Consider the following 21625-nt stretch of genomic DNA (forward strand, 5'->3'; position numbering starts at 1 on the left):
TATTTAATAATTATAAACAAAAAGGTTTTTGACAGTATTATTTTTTTCAGAATCGTAATTTTTTCATTACTATATAAACAATTTGGCAACCTAGAAATGGTCTATTATCATTTCTCGAAAACTGTTTCTTTATCATTTTTATCAGTCAGCAAATTGATTTCTGTCTAGTTAATAGCCAAGCAATTTCACTGAATTGTTATTGTAATTATGCGGTTGCTTAGATGATGGGCTACCATATAGAATGTAGAAAATAGACTAACAGAAGAAGAGTCGCAATCAGCGATTCATGCGACGAAACAGCATAGCAGGAAGCAATTATCCCGTAATAATGCGCTTAATGGACGATGTGTGGGTTCCTTTTAGCTCCGCTACGTATTTGTGTATGCGTATCTGTTCGTTTCCTATACTTGACCATTAGCATGTTTCGCATATTTATTTTCAGATAATACTTATCAGACAGAGTAAAAAATATCTATTTAATATACGTTGGAAAAAATTGTCAAGAATATCCTATCAAATGTTAATGCCAAGCCATTCTGAAATTCGAATATACACATTTATGTGCGAATTATACACTTTTATATCACAATAACGTTAATTTTCACAATGCATCTTCTACGGGTTACCCTTTTAGAAAAAGGGTAATATTCATTTATAAATTTAAAATTCCAAAATAGATTACTTAACTAACAATAAGCACAATAAGTTTTGTACATATACGAATGCATAGATATATGTATGACTACATATATATGCATGTATGTTTGTGCGTGTGCGTATACGCGCGCGCACAAGATCTCATACATATAAAAGGCAAGAGAAAACACAAATTATATTAACAAATTAATAAACGGCAAATACGAGTCAGGCGCGGTACGTGATGCGCAAATAAAAAAATTGCCACCTCTAATTCTTCACACACTGACGTTATAGATATAGAAGAAATGGCTATTCAGGCCATAGAACAGCCATTTCATGTGATTTCAAAATATGTTAAATAAATTCATTTCCAATAAAAAGAAATTATGAAACAGCTTAACAAACAAAAGTACAATATTATAAAAAAGCCTATTCACTACTTGATTTGAACAAATCTTCAGATTTAACACGATAAAACTGAAAAAGCTTGTATACGTCACTCCTTGTATAAACAATCTCACGACTTAACGACTAAAAAGCATTACCATCTATTGAATAATGAATGAAATATTAACAAAGTGGCATCTTCGATCTACTTACCTTACGTAATTAAGTTATTTAATTTAGAAATCGTAAACAAATTATAAGAGAATATTATTCTTCGCTTTAAAGGAGAAATTCCTTAGAGGATACAAAAATCGAAATTACTCTGAGCACATAATTAGTGCATAAAAGTGTATTTATTTTTTAGAATGACTTGTCATTTTCAACATTTTATAAAAAATCTTTTTGGCTTAAACTAAGTAAGCATAAAATGTGATTCTTGTAAATTTTAAGAGTGAATAAATATGTCAAAATTATGTAACTTTTTGTTAAACTTCGATTGGAAACTATGAAAAGAGGCAATTGGGCAGTATATTACAATAATATCACTGCAAAATGAACATTTTACGAAATATCTAATATTTTATGTCAGCATATATCGTAATAATATCTCTGATATATGTAAATAATATCTCATGAAGTATTCGTTATTTTGAAAATTTTACTGTGTAATATTTTTATATGTAACTAGAATGTATAATTTTATATTTAAAAAATCACATGTATAATCACATATAAAAATTCAAATAGGTCAGCTGAATTACTGAAAGATCTCTTCTATATATCTTTGATAAGATTAATTTTTTAACTTGTATTGATTAGATATCTTATACTCATAAGGGAAACACACGCAAGTGTCCTCCTGATTTTAACGAACTTTGGATATATTTGGATATCTATTGTGGTATAGATAAAAATAAGGGATACCTACATAAATTTAAACCTCGTAAATTTAATAACTATCCGTTTTGTAAATACTGAATCTTTTTCTATCACCTTGTATGTCAGAAAAAAACTATTCTTGTTTCTGCTCGTAAGCATTTTTTTCTATTAATTATTTATCACTAGAATTTTTATCATATTTATGTTATATATGTATCGCGTAAATTTTATTTAAGAGTTCTAGCGGAAATATTAAATTTAAAAATGACTTGATTTAACGTATAATTTATAGGATTTATATCTGATCGGAGAATAGAAAACTAATGTAATATGACAATAAAAAATTTGTTAAAAGGATTATATGTCATACTGTCGTGTTTAAAGGAATTGAAATACTAGGCACACGTATAATAAAAGATTGAAATAAGGACGATTGTTTTGATTTATCGAAGAAAATTGTCGAATCGCACGATGGATAGTGTCCATCGATCGGTGAGATTTGCAATTCAGAACGGTTAACAGTAGGTTTAGCGCCGCTAAATTCGATTCCATCTGAAAACGGAAAAAAAGAAGAAAAACTTTACGATAAGGCGGATTCCGCAATCCGGGGTGCTGCGTTTTATCAGAATTGCTGGGACGCGGTCGTGAATTCTTGCTTTGATGCGGATTCGCGTTTTTACGGGCTGCACGATAAATCCGATGTCCAGCCGTCCGGATTTCGCGGACGCGCAAAGTATCGAAAATGGAAAACCGATAAATAATGTCGTGTGCGAGATTAACACTGGGATACAGATTAAAACGCTTATAATCAAATCGTTCGTTTCTGTTATCGATGTCTGGTCGTCCAGACGAAATCATGAAACATTTGACACCTTGCAGATTAAATTGTATTATACAATTGCTGTACCACATTATTTCATAACAATAAATTCAATAATCATTGCTTTTCTTAAAGTTATGAAGTAATTCGAATTTGCAAAAAGCATTGAAAAGATTGAAAAAACTGATCACAATGTAATATAAAAAAAATAATTGTGCACAACTTTCTGCAATAATTATTATTTTTGATAATTACTATTTTTGTATTTATAATTTTTAACTTTTATATTCATTATATAATTATATTATATATATATGGGACAATCCACGTCACTTTTACCCCCCATCTGTCCAAAATTGGTATGGACGGATTTTAATGACTAAGGGCGGAAAATGTTCGTCTTGAAAAGAGCTTTCGAAAGGCGTGTGGCATATATGCGCAATTCAACATGGCGTCATAGTTATGGCTGCTTAAAGGGATAAATTCAAAATTTCAGATCCAACATGGGCAGATAAAACGGTGAAAAGTAACTAAATTCACGTGAAACTCAGTATTTGGGGGATTTTGGGGTCGCTGATTACGAATCTGAACGTAAAATTGTGAAATTCAAAATGGCGGATGCAAATATGAGAAACGGACGAAAATTCCAGTAAATGATCTGAAAACTCTTACTGGAGGGTTTTTTGGGTTGCTGATCACGAATTTGTAGCTAATTTGTTAAAAAACAACAGAAAAACCGTGTTAATTGAAATTCTACTCTTAGCGTTACCCAGAGATGACGGCGTGGACGTGGTAGAAATTCATCTCCTAGAGTAGAATTTTAATTAACACGGTTTTTCTGTTGTTTTTTAACAAATTAGCTACAAATTCGTGATCAGCGACCCAAAAAACCCTCCAGTAAGAGTTTTCAGGTCATTTACTGGAATTTTCGTCCGTTTCTCATATTTGCATCCGCCATTTTGAATTTCACAATTTTACGTTCAGATTCGTAATCAGCGACCCCAAAATCCCCCAAATACTGAGTTTCACATGAATTTAGTTACTTTTCACCGTTTTATCTGCCCATGTTGGATCTGAAATTTTGAATTTATCCCTTTAAGCAGCCATAACTATGACGCCATATTGAATTGCGCATATATGCCACACGCCTTTCGAAAGCTCTTTTCAAGACGAACATTTTCCGCCCTTAGTCATTAAAATCCGTCCATACCAATTTTGGACAGATGGGGGGTAAAAGTGACGTGGATTGTCCCATATATATTATATATGTTACATCCCGTGTAATTATTGTATTAATATGTATAGCTATAACTGTATAATCCAAATTTTTATATAATTTGAGAGATTTGATAACTTAAGAATTCAAAATTTTGTGGAATTAATTATTATTTTTAATTTATTGTTTATTTTAATAATACTATAATATAATATATTATTATAAAAACAATAAAAAATTTTACTCACCGGAGTAGAGTACTTAAAGTAGTCTGTCTGATGATACAGCATTGTAAAAGAGGCGCTAAAATAGACGTCTCATCATGGAAGGGTTTTCCAAAGCCTCTTCCGTGGTCCAGATGTAACGTAAAACTATCGTTTCCAAAAATTCTAAACGTCTCATAATGATGGCGATCCATATTACCCGTTAAAAAATCGAAGACCGCCATGTCCATTAGATCGAGCAATCGTCGACCTTCGTCATACGGTGGGATTTCTCTTACCAGAGAGCAGTAATCGGAATCTGCAAGTTTGCAAAAAAAAAGAGTTTATTAATTAGAAATATTAAGAAGCTTAAAAATTAAGAAAAATAATGTAAAGAAAAATAATTGTAAAATTTTTTTAGTTTTTATTACGTACGCTTCACTCTAATTTTTTTAAAATTATAATATTAATTATAAAGTAAATTACAAAGTACAATTACAAAGTAAAAATAATAAAAAAATATAATACAATAAAAAACTTAAATAAATAGATAATAATAAATAGAAGAAGAAGAGAAAACCTCGTGTTTCCTTTTAGAATTCTGTACATTTTTAAGAACATTTTTCTAGGAAAAAAAAAATCGTGTCTTACCATGTTCCCACTGGGCCTTCTTTCGTTTGTGATAACTTCTGCGCCAGGGATGCCGCCAGGCCTTTCTAGCCGCGAAAGCCTTATCTGGCAAAAAGGCGGCGAAGCTACCCTCGAGGGTATCGGGGCTGCCGCAAACTGCGTGTGCCGTATCGCAATAGTAACTACATTTGCCATGGAAGCACAGGTTGCCGGCCGGACTCACGAAGAATGTTTTAAGCAGCTCACCGTCGGCAATCTGGTAGATTTCGGTTGTAACGTTGAGTGTCCGACCGCTCACCGGCATCGCTCTGCGAAAGCCCAAAAGCCTGCGAGCCAAAAAATAAGATATATGTTATAAAAGATTTTAGAATATTAAATGGGATTCAATTTAATAATTTTATAGTTTACTTGAAAATATGTATCTTTAATATATTTCTTGATATATCTCTTTAAATATTTTAAATTTATGTAATGCTCATTTTCTACTAGGAATCAATCTTTTTTTTTTTTCAAATAATATTCTTTCGTATATATAAAATCAAGAAAAATATGTATTTTAAACATATGTATATTTATGCATGATAAAAAGTTAAATATAATATTACCTGTCTAGATGAAAAGAGGCAATTTCAGCGGTATGCCTCTCAAAGTCTGTAAAGTAGAAATGGTTTGGCAGAGTCTGTTGTTCTCGCGGAAACCTGCGATTGAAAACCACTTGCTTATTATTGTGATAAACAGAATATTATATAGAAAAGAGAATAGAGTTAAGTAAAAAAATTAGAATCTGCTGTTTTTTAATTGACAGACTAAACAATAATATACAAAAATTGAATTAACTGTGCTTAAATTTAAAATCTTTTTATTATTATTATGATTTTGAGAAGGTTACAAGAACATGCAGTGGTCTTGAAATAGTCTGTGTAATCACGGAAGAGTATGAACGTCTCTGAAAGAGACTCGCGTGCATAATATTGCGGGTATTATCCGAAATTGCTATATTGCAGAATTAAGGCGAATTGGGGTATCAATCGATCGATATCTATCGCGTGACTTTGTGATCGTTCTGTTTATTGCGTAACGCAGTAACTATTTATTACTATATTTACTACATTTCAATATCTTTCAAATTTTATATAACGTAATTTGCAAGATTGTTCAACTGTTTTTTTCCTTTTGTAAAAAAAAACAAATAGAAATAAGACGTGTAATTTTTATTCTTTTAAACCAAGATTGCGAATATTTTTCTTTAAATGTTTTACAAAAGAGTTTACTGGTTTATTTCGCTAATTACACGGCTCATTTCTACTAATAATTTGCAGTACATTCTATACAGCGCGATTATTCATTTAGTGAATGAATTAATATAATTAAACAATACATATCACGCATACCAACACACATACGCATATACACAAACACACATATATCAGTATTCTAATGTAATACTTATTATAAATGCTCGTTATCAATCGGTATTTGATAATTATTTCCGGTTTTCCGGCATAATGCGTTAAATAAAGACATTACTAAAGCTGTATAAACAATGTTTCGTTTGAATAAACACATAAAAATTATCCTATTTTATACATAACATATATATATAATATAATGAAATATTACAATATTTAACTAAATAAAAAAGCTCCTATATATAGAAGCGTCTTACAATATTGCCTTTATTTACATCCAATCAGACCAAATATTTTATTATAGATTGTAGTAAATTGATAAATTGTAAACTGTGCAATGTGCAGTCAGGACACATCATATGTGACAAAAAAGAAAAAAGAATTAAAATTATTCACTGGGGATGTGCAGCAAAGGGACAATGCAAAAGCTCAGACTTTTATTAGTCCCCGAACTTCTCTTTAGGACCTCTTTCTCTTGAAAGGAACACGAAGGGAAAAGGGAAAGAAAGAGAAGAAGAAGGAGAAAGGAGGGAAAGGAAACGGAGGGGGAGGGGAGAGAGAGAGAGAGAGAGAGAGAGAGAGAGAGAGAGAAGAAGAAGAGAGAAGGAGAGAGAGGAAGGTTCAGGAGTTCCGCAAACTTGAGCACGATCAAATATTTACTCGGTGATCTTGGTGCGGGTTTTACGAGCGATATATGTATATACGTACCTATATATACATATACGAGACAGGACAATAAGCACGAGCGAGGAGCATGAATTTCGCGAGCTCCGATCGAGATTCTAGAGAACAAGGAAAAAATCTACTTCGTAGAAATCCGGACAATCAAACATCTGATTTCAGATTCGTTCCTTAAAAAATTCTATTAAACGATTGAACTTTAATTCTAAATTGTAAATATCATATTATAAATGTTGCAAAAACACTTTAAATCTGGACTTTACTTTTCTATAAAATACGTCGGATGGTATCTATAAAACTGCAACTTTCGAAATTTGACATAATAACAATGTTTTTGTGCATATAATGACTTAAACGATATTATCACACAAATCTAAAAGTCATAAAACGAATAAATAAAATATAATATAATTATATAAAGAATATCGTGAATGTTTTCGTTCTTCTCCTGGATTGAACAAATTTTGTCCGAACGAGTAATGAGAGTTTATTGCGGCCAGCTCGCCGTTTCGCCGAAATTCTCGCTGCCATGGAATCGCAAACTTTCCGTGGAACTTATTGGCGAACTTATTACCAGAGTTTAAACCGCGCGAGCACCAACCACTTATCGTAGAATCTTCGGCCCACTGGAAGTTTAAAGGGCTCTAGTCTCGTGTGGACCACCAAGAAGGAGAGGTAGATAGAGAGACAGAGATAAAAATAGAGATATAGATGAAGAGGAAGGGAGGAAAGGAAAGGAGGAGAAGAGAATCGCAATATCAGGTTTGTCTGAAAATTTCTTACGACCTTTTCGAATATTGCATTGTCGCTACTCCATTATTGTTAGTGTATTTAAAATAATTTTTGTTCGAAACAATAATTATTATAAAATATAAACTGATATATTGTAAAATAATAATTGTTATTCAATGTGTGTTACATCTGTCTACTAGTAACTACAATAAAATCTTAAAGATGTCTTCTAGACATATTGTCTGGGATGTAATAGAAAATATAAAATTTTTGTATAAAATATATCGATTTCATTAAAGTCATAAACCAAATTTAGTAACCTAATTGATTTTAATATTTGTATTCCACATTCAGTCTTCTATCAGTAATTTGAAAATAACTAAACGTAAAAATATTTGCGTTTTTATCGTCATTAAATTTAAACTATTTTCAAAATTCTCGTGTATGTTTGTTGCTAAAATTATTAAAATTTTATTCTAATATGCATATTGATTTAAAAATAGAAAGTTAACAATAAAGCGCGATTCCAAGATGTGCAAATTATATAGAATTATCACATTTTAAAATAAAAATCAGTCGAATAAATTTCAATTGAATCTCAATTGAGATCATTATTTACTGAGTTTTATGCAAAAAGGTACGCATGTCTGAAAATGTAGAACAATGGCGTGTGTGTCATATCATTTACTAGAAAAGCGTTATAAAAGAAAAAGAAGAAACCGGTAGAGGAACAAGAGGAAGGGGATGATGAAGAGGTCTGGCTGTTCAAGAGTGTTCTTCTCATAGTTCAAAGCGCGCTCCGGACATCACTTATGTAATTGCACTTGTAATCCAATCCAAATGTAACTTCGTTAGTAAAAAAAAATCAAGATGAGAGAAATAATTGTATCCATTTCAAATTAGGCTTTATTAATTGCATTTCGAGAAATTAGAATGGCGTACAGGGGGGGTAACCTGGGATTTTTATTTAAAAAAATCTTTGATATTGTTATATTATAAGATATTTTATAACACGGGCATAATCGCAGAGAAGAATTAAAAAAAAAATTTGCATAAATATTTGTCCTATTTGATCTTGTTTCCAAGTTACAAAGGTTTTGTATCCCAATAATTCTCATTGAGCATCATGCAAATTGAGCTAGCTAGATTCCACTTAGCTGTTTATTATCAACGCTTTATCGTATGATCCTTTGATTATTTGTAAATACTTTCGTAATGTTAAATGAATCAGTTTAGTCCGTTCTCTTGACAATAAGCTCCGAAAATTTCTAATGTAATTTTATAATAATGTATATTTAAAGCAATAGTGGTCGAGCAAATAGCAGATACACATATAATAGGGAGGAATTGCCTAATGAATACCGGTTACCTAAATCGTATCTCATTACTTTTTTTCTTATTACTGACAATAAATATAAACAATATCTAATGTTAAAAATATGAAATAAATGAGCAATAAGAAATATAGGTAAAGTATTCCTAAATCTTAAAAAATAACACTTTTAAAGATGCTACGTATGTTTAATTAATAACATTTTATTTTATTTTTCTGTCCAAATTGTGATTTCATGCAAAAAAATTCTAAGTTTTATAAAATGCATGAATGATCAGGAAAGCGGCGAAAGTAACTTCAAGCATTTAAATAAATAACATTATATTTATTAGCTAATTTTAGATAAAATTTACTTTAATAAATTTCTAATTTGAAGTTTAATTACAAAGATGCTAAGGATTGAGAAGTTGATAACTTTCCTCAACATTCTTACTAAGAAAAAATCAACTTTAAATTGATTTTGATTCTATCGTTAAAAAGTAATGCGCAAGAAGCGGAAAACATTTTGTAATGATAAAATTATATTGCCCCTCGTCTTTTTTTCGGGAGGGAGAAAACAATTTTGAAATTTTCAATAAAATCCTACAGAAAACTTTATTTTCAGATTTTATGCAAAGAAACAGGTAATTTTTATTTAAGATTTTTTTTGTAATGTACTAAATGTAAATGTACTAAAAAATTACAAACACTTGAAACTTTAGTTGAATTAATCCATGGACACTATTTTTTTTGCTTGTTTACTTTATTGAATATCCAATTGTTGACCATTTTTACTTTTCTAAAAGCTTATTTAAAACTAATCTTTTAAATTACTTAAAGGAGATCAAAGTAACCTTAGCAGAAAGGAATGCAAATTTGTAAATTTGCGTATAGACTGTGTGTGAATTTAAGACGGCGATTCGAGCAATGCTTCGGCGTTAATTTGGGCGCTATCGTGGCAGCGTCCCGCGGCGCCGTTGCACCGACAAACTGCCCAAGTAATTTTGCGCGCTGTCTGCCTGTGATCCCAAGATACGCCAAGAACTTTGCGACATTCTGCGGTTTCACCGCCATCGTTCACATCGGGTCATAGAAGCTGACCTCTCGCTCGTAATTTGCATGCAATCGTTCCTAATTTGTGCTATAATGGCGCTAATTAGAATATACCTACATACATGTATACACGTATACATGTATGCATGTATACACACGCGCGAGTATGTACTATATGTACGAGAAAATCAATAAACGAATATTAACGAATAAAGATGGGAAAAATTGATCTAATAGCAATAGTAATCCCACAACAATTGAACAATAGGAAACTTATACATTTTATACAAAACTTATTATCTATGTACGCGTGTTACATCTATGTGGTATATAAATATATAATGTGCGCGCCGAAATGTTATTGTGTCTGTATTAAGTTTATATTCATATTAAAATTTATATTTCTGATATATATTATATCAACTTTTCATGTATTATGTATTTAATTTACATAACCGGTTAATTTACACAACTTTTAAATCATCGTTACGATAATATGTCTATAAGGAAGAGTAAGAAACAAAAATGTTAAATACAGTATATACTGATTGTATACTTACCGCATCGGTTTAAACAACGCCTGCATGTTTTCGCCGTAATCAATGACCAGTTTTAATTGTGTGCCGCCGTCTTTTTGAACTGTAACAAACCAATAAGTAAATCTTTAGATGACATTGTTTAATTATGGATGACTTAATTAACAGCTATTAATTAAAATTGCTTAGAACAAAACAGAATTAATATAGTAATATTGATTATTACTATTGATAATTACTAAACATGTATGTATATAATTATACTATATATCAAATATCAAATATATCTATAATATATTATTATTATTGTACCTATTGGTAATTTAATGCATACGATAAATTATATAAAGTTAACTAATATTTTAATAAATTATTCTAAATTTCAGTTATTTCTCATTGTTTAGAAATATTTCAAATAAAAGTTTCACAGTTTGAAGGAGAATTTATTTTGATATGAAATATAAAATATCTAGTAAAATATTTATTTTTTGATCTTACTTTAATACTTTTATGCACAGAATAATAAGAGAAATCGATTGATAAGAAACAAAATAATATTTTGTTTCTAAAATATAACTGTATTTATCCAGAAATATGTAATTGTACATTGCAATTAAAATAATCCACTATGTGGGCTATATATAATCATTGTAGTCGTATCTTAACTAAATATAACGCTGTTCTCTCTTTTATGTGTAAAATTACACTTGTGTAAAATTTTATACTTAAAGTTTAGATACCCCAACAGAGGAATTATAGTTTTCCATATTACAAATCGTTACTAATGTTACAGAATAATTAGGATACATTTAATAAAATCGTAGTTAAGTTAAGCGATTCGTCTAGCTCTTATATTACCATAAGCTTCGAAAAGTAACGCGAGTCAATAATTCGTCGGGCAACGATGATTCGTCGTGGTCAAATAATAAAGCATCCGTCGTCTGCGGCCTGAATTAAATATACGACATTCACGAGATTAACAGTCGAGACTACGAAATCGATATATCTGACGAAAAATAGAACTAGGTTTGTTCAAACAAGTCGCCATTGTGACAATATGTTAATGAACAAATCAAATACGCAGCTATTATACTCAGACAGCACGCATGTATAAAAGACGTATTTAAAACGTCTTTTAGACATACGTATAATTTAAAAGACATCGTAAAAACATTTTTAAGATGTCTTTTAGACACGTATGTCTAAAAAATCACTTAAACGTTTTAAAATCGTCTTTACGACGTACTATCTCGATAATTTTATTATCAGAAATGCTATTTCGATTTATGATTAATAATTATAATTAATCAATACAAATTGAACAATAATATAAGGTAAAGAGGGGTTATTTAAATAAATTAAAGAAAAAATCAGATAAATTTTCAAGACAAAAAGTCAAAAAGCCCAAGCCCCTCTCTACTCTGAAAATTGAAAAGCTCCTTCATGTCTTAAAATTTTTTAATCCAATTTTTTCTTTAACTCAAATAGTCCCTCAAATTACCCTATTATCTTAATTGTCATAATGTCGTGAATAGTTAGACGATAATTACTCACTCCCACCTCCTAGCTAATTAAATACGTTCTTCTTTATTCTCAATCGACAGAATTGGAGCGAAATTTTAATTATTACGGTAAAAGTTTTATCCATTTATCTTCATTAATTTTTGCTTCCTTATTTAATTTCGTAATATCATTATTATTAAGCAAAGATTTCGATGTCAGATCTATTCCATAACTGCCAAAACTATGAGATGGGCATGCGAACATTATGTAATTCAATACAAATAAAAGTATTATAATACAAATTTATATAATACTACAAAGTACTGTGATACCAACTAATAAAATATACAAAATAAATATGTAACACAACATATATATAAAACAATAAGTAACATTTATAAAATATAATTAAAAAGCTAATATTAAAGTAATTCAAAATGAATTACAAAACAATAATTTACAGAAGATATTTCTGTAATTATTATTTACAAAAATATTTCTGTAAATAAAAATTATAAACTTTGTGATTAATTAGTGATTATATTAATCTGCTCACCGACATGAAGAATCGGCTTTGTCGCCATCTCGTAAAGCAATTGGTCCACATACTTCGAGTCTTCAGAGTATAACTCTAATCTCGAGATTTGTAGATGGAATTTTTCCAAGGTTGTGCTATTTTTCCTGTAACAAAAAAAAATTTCCTACAATATTACCATATTTTATTAACATTAAATATATATTTAAATCATATATGCACGTCCTATACATACAAATTAACAATCTACATTTTTTAAGCAATTAGTTTCTTAATTACAAAATATAATAACAATAATAATAATATAACGGTTAAAAAATGTAATCTAAAAATATAATTTAATAATAATATCAGCTTAAAAATAAAGAAAAACATGCCAATAACAGTAAACATACCAATAATGAATATACTTTTAGCAAATATGCCATGTGTGTGTACGCGCGCACGCGTGTGTACCATAGATATACGTCTATATGGTGTGTACATATACCCCTATATTCAAATTTATTTTAGACATATATATTCGAACTCTGCACAACAACATTTTGATCACTTAATTCGTGAAGATTAACTCAATTATTAGCTGCCACCCTTCCAAGAGTTCAATTTTTTTTAAAGATAAATTTAATATGATTTGGGAAGAATTATATTCTTCGATTTTCGACGTTTATTATTGATCGTAACATTTTAATAGCAAATTGGTGATAACATTTTGTCATAAGAAAAGGTCGAATGTCAATCGATGCCAATATCAATTCTAAAAACGTTCATAGCGTTGTAAAAATTCCCGATAGTTATTTCCGCGCAAAAGTAGAACGAGCAGTAAAAACGTAAGTCTCGTTGCATTGCCATTTTTTTATCGATATATTAAGATAAACGAAAAAAAGAACAAGAAACGGCAAGTCAAGAAACATAAGTAATATATAATGTACCTATATACCTACATTATATATATAATGTATATACATGTATTATATTAAAAAAACAAGTAATAAAATAAATAAGTAAAAAGTAAATAAAAAAGAATATAACTGATTCGTTATTTAAAATTTCATTCGTCATCGATCCTCCAAGATGAGACATTCCGTGAGAATAATCGTCGGAACTTTATGGCGTGATATCGAACCCTTGGGGATGGTAAAGAAAGATGGGAAGAACGAAGGGATAGAGAAGATCAAAACCGCAATGATTGCGAAAATATAATTTGTAGGCATCGTTTGGCCATTTTAAAATGCATGGAACGGTGTCCACAACGATGACGGTCTTTGACGACCTTCTTTTTATGTCCTAAGGGTGAGGAGCATCTTATCCAATGAGAAGGGAGTTATGTCACTTCGGTTATTTTCCTACGTAAGCACTATTCTTTCGATGTTGCTATTTATAGTTATACAATATGCAAATATATATGGAAAATATATCGAGATGATGAAAAAAATTAAATTAATAATATAATTTAACGATATAATAATGTATAATAAGTAAACTTTCATAAGAACATATTTTCAGATGACAAATTTTCAGATAATTAGTTATTATCAAATTACAAAGAAATTACTTTGCAGAATCCGTTATTAAATTATTTTCAAGCGAAAAAAACTTTCGACGGCATCAAGCTCAAATCTAGTAATTTACTACGGGGCACATCGGCAGTCTTTTATTAAAATTCACCTCATGGCTTTCTCGCTGCTATACTCCTGCTCCCAATCCCATTTCCACCCCCACTCTAAAATCTGAGTACTTGTCGATATCCAGTTACGACGTGTTTCCAATAAAAATCTGCCGCTTTTGCTAAATAAATCATTATATCGTCGCGTTGCTGAAACTTTCTCACAGTCACATTTCGATTTTTCTATTTTTCTATTTTTCTATCAGACTTGGAAAAATTTGTAATTATAAAAAAGTTATTGCAATTTAATTGATTCTTAGACTGCGGTCATTCTTATTTAGATATTGATTTTAATTGATTTATTTTATTATTTTTATTAATAAATTTTTTTAATCAAGTTAATGTATATATATTAAGTTATTTTATTATTTTTTAGAATTAATTTTAATTCTGATTTATGATTACATCTCTTTCTGTATCGTATAATTTAACACGTTTGGGCCTGAATGGCGGCCCAAAGATAACTCGGAAGAAATATGTATATCCTGTAACTGGATGGTTAGTATGCAGGAAGAACTCCGCTATGATGCTCCTTCATCTTTCTTGAAGGTGGAAAGTTGATGCGACACTTTTAGGTAAGGATTTTTCATCGTTGCAAATTATACTCCCTATATATTATATAACATAACTTTATCTTACTGACATATACTTTTATAATTTACTTAGTTCAATAAATAATATAAAACTATATATTATTTTTTATTATATATATATATATATATATATATATATATATGCATATATACTATTTTTTTTAATTGCAACATTAAATGTATTTTGCAATTTAATTCTATATTTAATATCATTTTATTTTAAAATGTATATTGCATTTATATCCCCAATTAATAATAATTGAATAGAATTTAATAGAGTTTAATGGAATTCATTTAATTAGAATAGATTAATCCATTAAACGAATAATTATTTAAATTGGTTTGTAATACTATTGAGATGCATATACGATAGTGAAAAAGTTTCTTGAGTTTTATTTATTATACATATATAATTTATAAAACTCGTAGTTTCAACCAGAGGTCAAATATTTGATGGAATATTTATTGAAATCGATTTTCCGGTTTCTCCGGAAACCTATTTAACAACATTTTTTCCATCTCTGTCAAAATCTCATATTGAAAACCGAAAGGTATTTGCGATACAATTGACAACAAATTATACAATTTTACTTGAAATTAAATAAAATAAAAAATGGCTTATTTGCAGAAAAAATTAGAATATAAAAATATTCTTACATTAAAAGTAATCAGCAATATTTAAGTCGACAAGCACAAATGTTATGCAATAATGTATAATACAGTACACATGCGGTGGTGATGGTGTGTTGTGTGTCTGTAATACATGTATACACATATTAATATCGACTTTTGCTTAAGTCTTCCACATACTTGTCAGTGTAACGTTAGCTATTAGTTATATGAAACACTTTATAGACTTTTTAATATAGTAATACCGTTATTATAAATAACTTATTTTAATAAGTCATATCTTCTTTTATTTATATTAACACAAGAGATTAATATAAGTTAACTTAAATCAAAATAAATTTTAAATATATCTTTGATATATTTTTCGATATATTTTCATTGTCCTTTCTGTTCTACAAGAAACGTCTTTCAAATTCTTACAATTCACGTTTAATTACAAATAAAATTTTTCACTCTTCTGCCATTAATTATCTTCATAAAAAATTGTTTTGTACAAAATTTTTATGAAAAAAGTTTTAAATGCAAGTAGGTAGGTACATATAAAAAATATTCTTACATTGCAATTAATATTTAATTAAAATTCACTATATATAGATTTATTTATTAATTATCATCTTCCTATGACCAATAAATGATCAAATCTGAGGTTTTTTAAGCTTCCAAAGTTGCAAACAAATGCGACGGCTAATTAAGGATTTCATGATTAGACAATTCTCTCTTTCTCTCTCTCTCTCTCTCTCTCTCTCTCTCTCTCTCTCTCTCTCTCTCTCTCGTGCAAGGGACGTCGCCGTCGACGAAGATGTCGTCGTCGCAACGTCATCCTGTCTCTCGAACTGCAAACCGAATCTCTAGATTGAGTTCTCAGCGAACACACGTGCGAGCGAAACTAATCCGCGACTTCTTCCTCTCCCCCCTTTTCACCCGCCACCCTATTCCTTTCTCGATGTCGATGTCGGAAACTCCGTCGAGACTAAGTCTTAAGCCTGGTTCTCATGTATAACGCGTAGCGATCCCGAAATTAGCTCAGAAACGAGAGGTTTCTACTGATAGTATTATTGGATTCGTAGATATTTAGATCCCTGGCTTCCGGTTTTCCTAAACCCACGAGAAGCCTCCGGAACCTTAAAGTCGTCCTTTATAATAAAAAAATTAATAACTGTTATGGAATTGAACAAATTTAATAATTTAATGATTAGATGATAATGAGAAAATAACAATTTTCTCCACTTGCTTTTCGTTTCTGCATCCGAAACTCGCATCAAAATCGAAAATGCAATCAGAAACGGAAATTCGAGAGGGATGGAACGTATGCAAAAATATAAGCGGCAAACTGAATTAATGCGAATCGTGTGTGGACAAGACGTAATCAGTCGCAGCCAGCGCACATGAAAGGCTGACCTAAGCCTTCGTTATTGCACATGTACGTACGCGTCCGTGAAATTGCATTAGCGATCGCGTGCATATTGAGAACGAAAGCGAGCGAGATTGTATATCGTATCTCTGTAGCATAATTCGTTAATACAAATATAAATCAATAATTCGGCGATCTTTGAATCGAAAATTCTTAATAAATCAATAATTAAACATCGTCAACCTTTTAATTAATATCAAGAAAGATATTTATATTAAAGAATATATAATTATGAGTGAAATAAAATTATTTCATATAGTAAATTATAAAATTAACATGATAGTTTTATAATGTATAAGGTATTTATATATGTATATAATAATAATCCATATTTTTTAATGTAAATTCTATGCTTTCAACATAATTATGTAAAATCTTCAATTTCAATTATAACATTTGTATAATCGAGTTTATAATATTATAATTTGTTTTCGAATACCTTATACAATTTTCCGAAAAACAATGAGATTTCATATAATTTTCTGTCGAATAATGCAATATAGTTTACCGGGAAATAACGCGGTCCACGTCGAGAGATTCTCAAGTAACGTCCGTTCGTCCGCTGCTGTGATGCATAATGCATACGAATGCACTTTCTCACGTGATCTCGCAACGGAGGAAGGAAATATCACCACAACGCCACTGGAGAGAATATCAATTCTGAGAGGATATCAATGGCAAATCGCGGATTCAGATATGTCACTTCCTCGATTTGCAAGATCTGTGCCCTCGCTGTACCAAACCCCCCAAAATTTCACGATGCATCTCAATTCGTTTCTTCAAGATAGTAAAATTTATCTTGAAAATAAGCTTCATATAATTATAATAAATTTTATCGATCTTCAAATAAATTATAATAAATTAAAATGTATGTTAATTAAATTTATTCTATATTTTTATATCATTATTTATTTTTATATTATTATGTTAAATATATAATACGTTATTTATTTTTTATGAGAAATTACCTCTTTCCGATTGTATTATAAATTCAAAGACACATTCATATAATATTTTTAGAATAATATTTATTTATAATACAATTTACAATTTATATTAGTTTTTAATACAAAATTATTATTTTATGAAATATATATTATAATTTTTTTTCGTATACTAGACTTGACTAGCTTTGTTTATCTATACGCAATGAGTTTTTACAGTTATTAAAAATAGAATTTTTGGACATAATAAGTTCATAATTATTCCATTTTAAGTATTTCAATTAATTATTCTTTATTTGATTATATCTTATTCTTTTCTAGATTACATTTCTATCTGCTCTGGAATGTAAATTGTGAAAGAGTATTTAGTCAACCACGATTAACGTTGACCGACTTTATCAACCATTTCAATTATTGTGTACCGCATATAACTTACATCATTATCAATGGCTCATAACACACTATGATAGTATGCACCGTTAATAAACCATAAAACTCTTAATTAAAATATTAATGATAATAACGATAATAATAACTACATATATACAATAAGATATAATAAGAATTCAATATGAGAAATATAATAAATAAGTACAATATAATATAATATAATATATATGTATATTATAAATTAAACATATATATATAAATGTTTTATTAAAAAAAAATTAATGTTACGCATAAATTATAAATTTAAAATAAAAAGAAAAAGATTTTATCTCTATAAAATCTGAGCTGTATGCTACTGATGATAAGAGCATATGATAAATCTGAAAATGAATGCAATTGCAAACCCGTTCCCTAACCCTTTCTATACAGATGCACGGATGCAGATACAAATACACACACACACACGAGCGCACGCGTGAAAGGAGAGCTGGCAATTCTTAGAGAAATAATTCAGTGACCAACTCGGTCGTCTCGCAAGCAGGTGAATTCAGGTGAAAAAGCGTTGTTGTAATTCAAAACATTTAAATTGTTAACGTACTTTAGTATTTAAACGGTATGAACTTATATATGGGGGATTATTAAAAATAGATCAACTGTAGATAGGTAAAGATAATAGGTAAAAGATATAATACCTACATAGCCTTTTCCTTTTATACGTATATGTCCGTTTATTTAAAACGTAGTATTATCATTTTTTTATCTTTACCTGTTCAATCTTTTATGTAATTTTTTCCTTGCAGTTTTATCTAAAACTTTCAATAATTTAAATAATATAATTTTTATCAAATTATTATATAAAAGCATGTTTTACAATTTTTGTTTGTTTGTTTCAAGTTTATTTGTAAATTTTTAAGAGAAATTTATATAATAATATTTTACAACTTTCTTTAAGAATAAAAAGAAATTCATAAAATAAAATATAAACTTCTTACTTATAAAAAGCTGTGCTGACGGACGCATAAGAAAAATAGAAATTACTATACAAAATTTAACAACTAAAATATAAAGTTAAAAACACGTTTTTTATTTTCATACCTTTAGCTTTAAGTTTATTACATTTCATGGAAATAAAATTATCAAAACAATTTCTTATTTTAAGAAACATATTACTGAATGCGTTCTGATTATATATGTTTTGTTGGGAATTACTTAAACACATCGCTATAATACAAGATCAAAATTCTCATAAATCTATCAACAAATTAATTAAGTTGCTAAAAGAGTTAATTGCTTTAATTTTTTGATATCTCGGGTGAAAAGTGTGGCAGCCGTCTTTGGGACAAGTTTCGCTTGTAATATCGACCATGCCGCAACACGAAGTGTTGCAAGGGAAATGTTAGCATGCATTTCCCTTAGGGTTACAACGTGTAAACGTTGTCGTGTAACAACCATAGTCCGCGCTATCAGAGAGGGTACACGAGGCCGTGACCCCGTCGTCAGGGGAATAAGTCATTGTTTTGCGTAACAATAACGCAACGTCGTCCTCGTTGCTCTATTTCGTTTAATTGAATTTTTATCGCGAGGCAGATTCTTGCAGAAAAAAATTAAATAGTGATTATCGCGCTCTCTGTTTCGCGGTTTCTCTCATATCAATCAAACACTTTGATGTTGAGTGTTTATTAATATTGACACAATATCAAACGAATTTGTTGTGAACGTGGTTATTTTCAACAGATGATATAACATGCTTTCAGTCAAGGAATGAAAATTCTCGACGGAAGAATATTATTGAATTGGCTGGCCGCGAACGTGATCATTTTTACGGTGATATCAAATAATGGAAGATTTTAAAAAGAGAGTTAAATTGTTATATAAAAATTATTACAAACAATGTAAAAAATATTTCTTAACTCATTTTAAAGGTGATACTTATAATAGTATTGATTTTGTTTAAAAATATCAGTTTTTGTATCAAAGATTCTTGAAAAAAGATGACATTCTCATTTATTGATACTGACAATATAAAACTACTTTCACGAATTAATCTTTTGCGTCATTTGATATTAAAAAAATTCAATTATTACAGCTTAACTTTTAAAAGCATATATAAAAATAATAATTCAATTTGCAATTTAACGTACATAGAGACTAACTAGTGCGCGAAAAATCAGTGACCACAGATTTCGAATTTTTTCTCAATATCTCATTAAGTCGATTGGAAATAAAAATGCGGATTTGACGCATCACGGCGCTGTTGCAAGACGACGCACCGTAAACAAGCGAGGATAGAAATTATAGATGAGCTGGCGGGGTAAACAGGCGGCACAGCACGAGAGCCGAGAAAATGGCTTTTCCCCGGGAGAGAAATGCGTCGCTGCATTTTCCAGAGCGGAACCATCCGGTCCACGGTTCCTCTTTCCTCATCTTCCCTCCCCCCCCCTTTTGTCCCCTTCAATATGATCTAACCCGTTATTCTGATATATGTACATAAATGAGATATTATATGTACAATAGAAAAGAAAGAAAGAATTTGAAAACTGTATGCGTGCGCGTGTGTCCGCCCGGGGTGTGTATCTACGGTGAAAATTATTATAAACAAATCAGTTAAATACGTTCGGAAAAGTAAATTTTGTGAAAAACTTTCTCAGACAAAAAAGTATCGTAACTTTGAGAAAAAAGTACGAGATATGCAAATTTTTTGCACCATCCGATTTTTGAAATTTGTAAAATATTATTGATATTAAAAAATAAAATCATACAATTTTCCTATAGCCATTGATGCATATATGAAAGTATAAAGATAAGCTTACCAAAAAATTAATAGTTTACGAGATATCTTTATACTTTATTGTAATATATTTTGACATAATAATCATTTTGTAAAATATTCCTTTTCTTCATGATCTTGCTTTAATGCTTTCATGCACAGAATAATGAGATAAATCAATTGGTGGATAAAAAAAACAACTATAATACGCGGTTACTTTTAAAAAAAATATGCTCATATATGTTGCAAATTGCATGTTACGCGCGCATACACACATTACTTCGTAGGCATCATAAAATGTTGCAAGCTATTTTCACGAAATATTAGCAATAACAATTATTTTTACTGAATTTAATTCCACTAGAGTCTTTAATGCAATACATAGGGTATTATTGTCAGGCCTTCCACAGGAAGAGAAGCAGCGAATAAATCTTACTTTTTTGAGATAAAACTCTTCTAAATATTTTTTTTACATCGATTCTCCTTATTATTCTACTTATAAAAATATTAAGGTAAGATAATGGAAAAGTAAACATTTTAACAGGCATTTTATATTGTATTCTGACACATTTTAATATGAATTAAGAAATATTTCATATAATATCGATTTTTCAATACGTTTAATGCTTTCATCAACGAATTTCGAAGGATTTTGCGTCGTACGTCATCAAGTTTATCTCTTCAGCGAC

At 29.7% G+C, this 21625-nt stretch overlaps 1 protein-coding gene across 2 annotated transcripts in view; it reads right to left on the reverse strand.

Annotated features, from left to right (window-relative positions):
- Positions 1-21625, reverse strand: part of LOC139773242 (uncharacterized) — a 60932-nt gene that overhangs the window by 4827 nt on the left and 34480 nt on the right. For both annotated transcript variants that reach the window (XM_071707542.1, XM_071707541.1), the window contains 5 exons: positions 12557-12681; positions 10522-10600; positions 5380-5472; positions 4796-5100; positions 4190-4463 (listed from right to left, as the gene is read on the reverse strand). In XM_071707542.1, coding sequence (XP_071563643.1) covers positions 4190-4463; positions 4796-5100; positions 5380-5472; positions 10522-10600; positions 12557-12681 — 876 coding nt within the window. The remainder of the gene's footprint in view (positions 1-4189; positions 4464-4795; positions 5101-5379; positions 5473-10521; positions 10601-12556; positions 12682-21625) is intronic.

Source organism: Temnothorax nylanderi, unplaced genomic scaffold (assembly GCF_030848795.1).
Source record: "Temnothorax nylanderi isolate EJ_2023f unplaced genomic scaffold, tnyl_v1.0 TNYL_tig0059_pilon, whole genome shotgun sequence".
NCBI classification, from domain to species: Eukaryota; Metazoa; Arthropoda; class Insecta; order Hymenoptera; family Formicidae; genus Temnothorax; species Temnothorax nylanderi.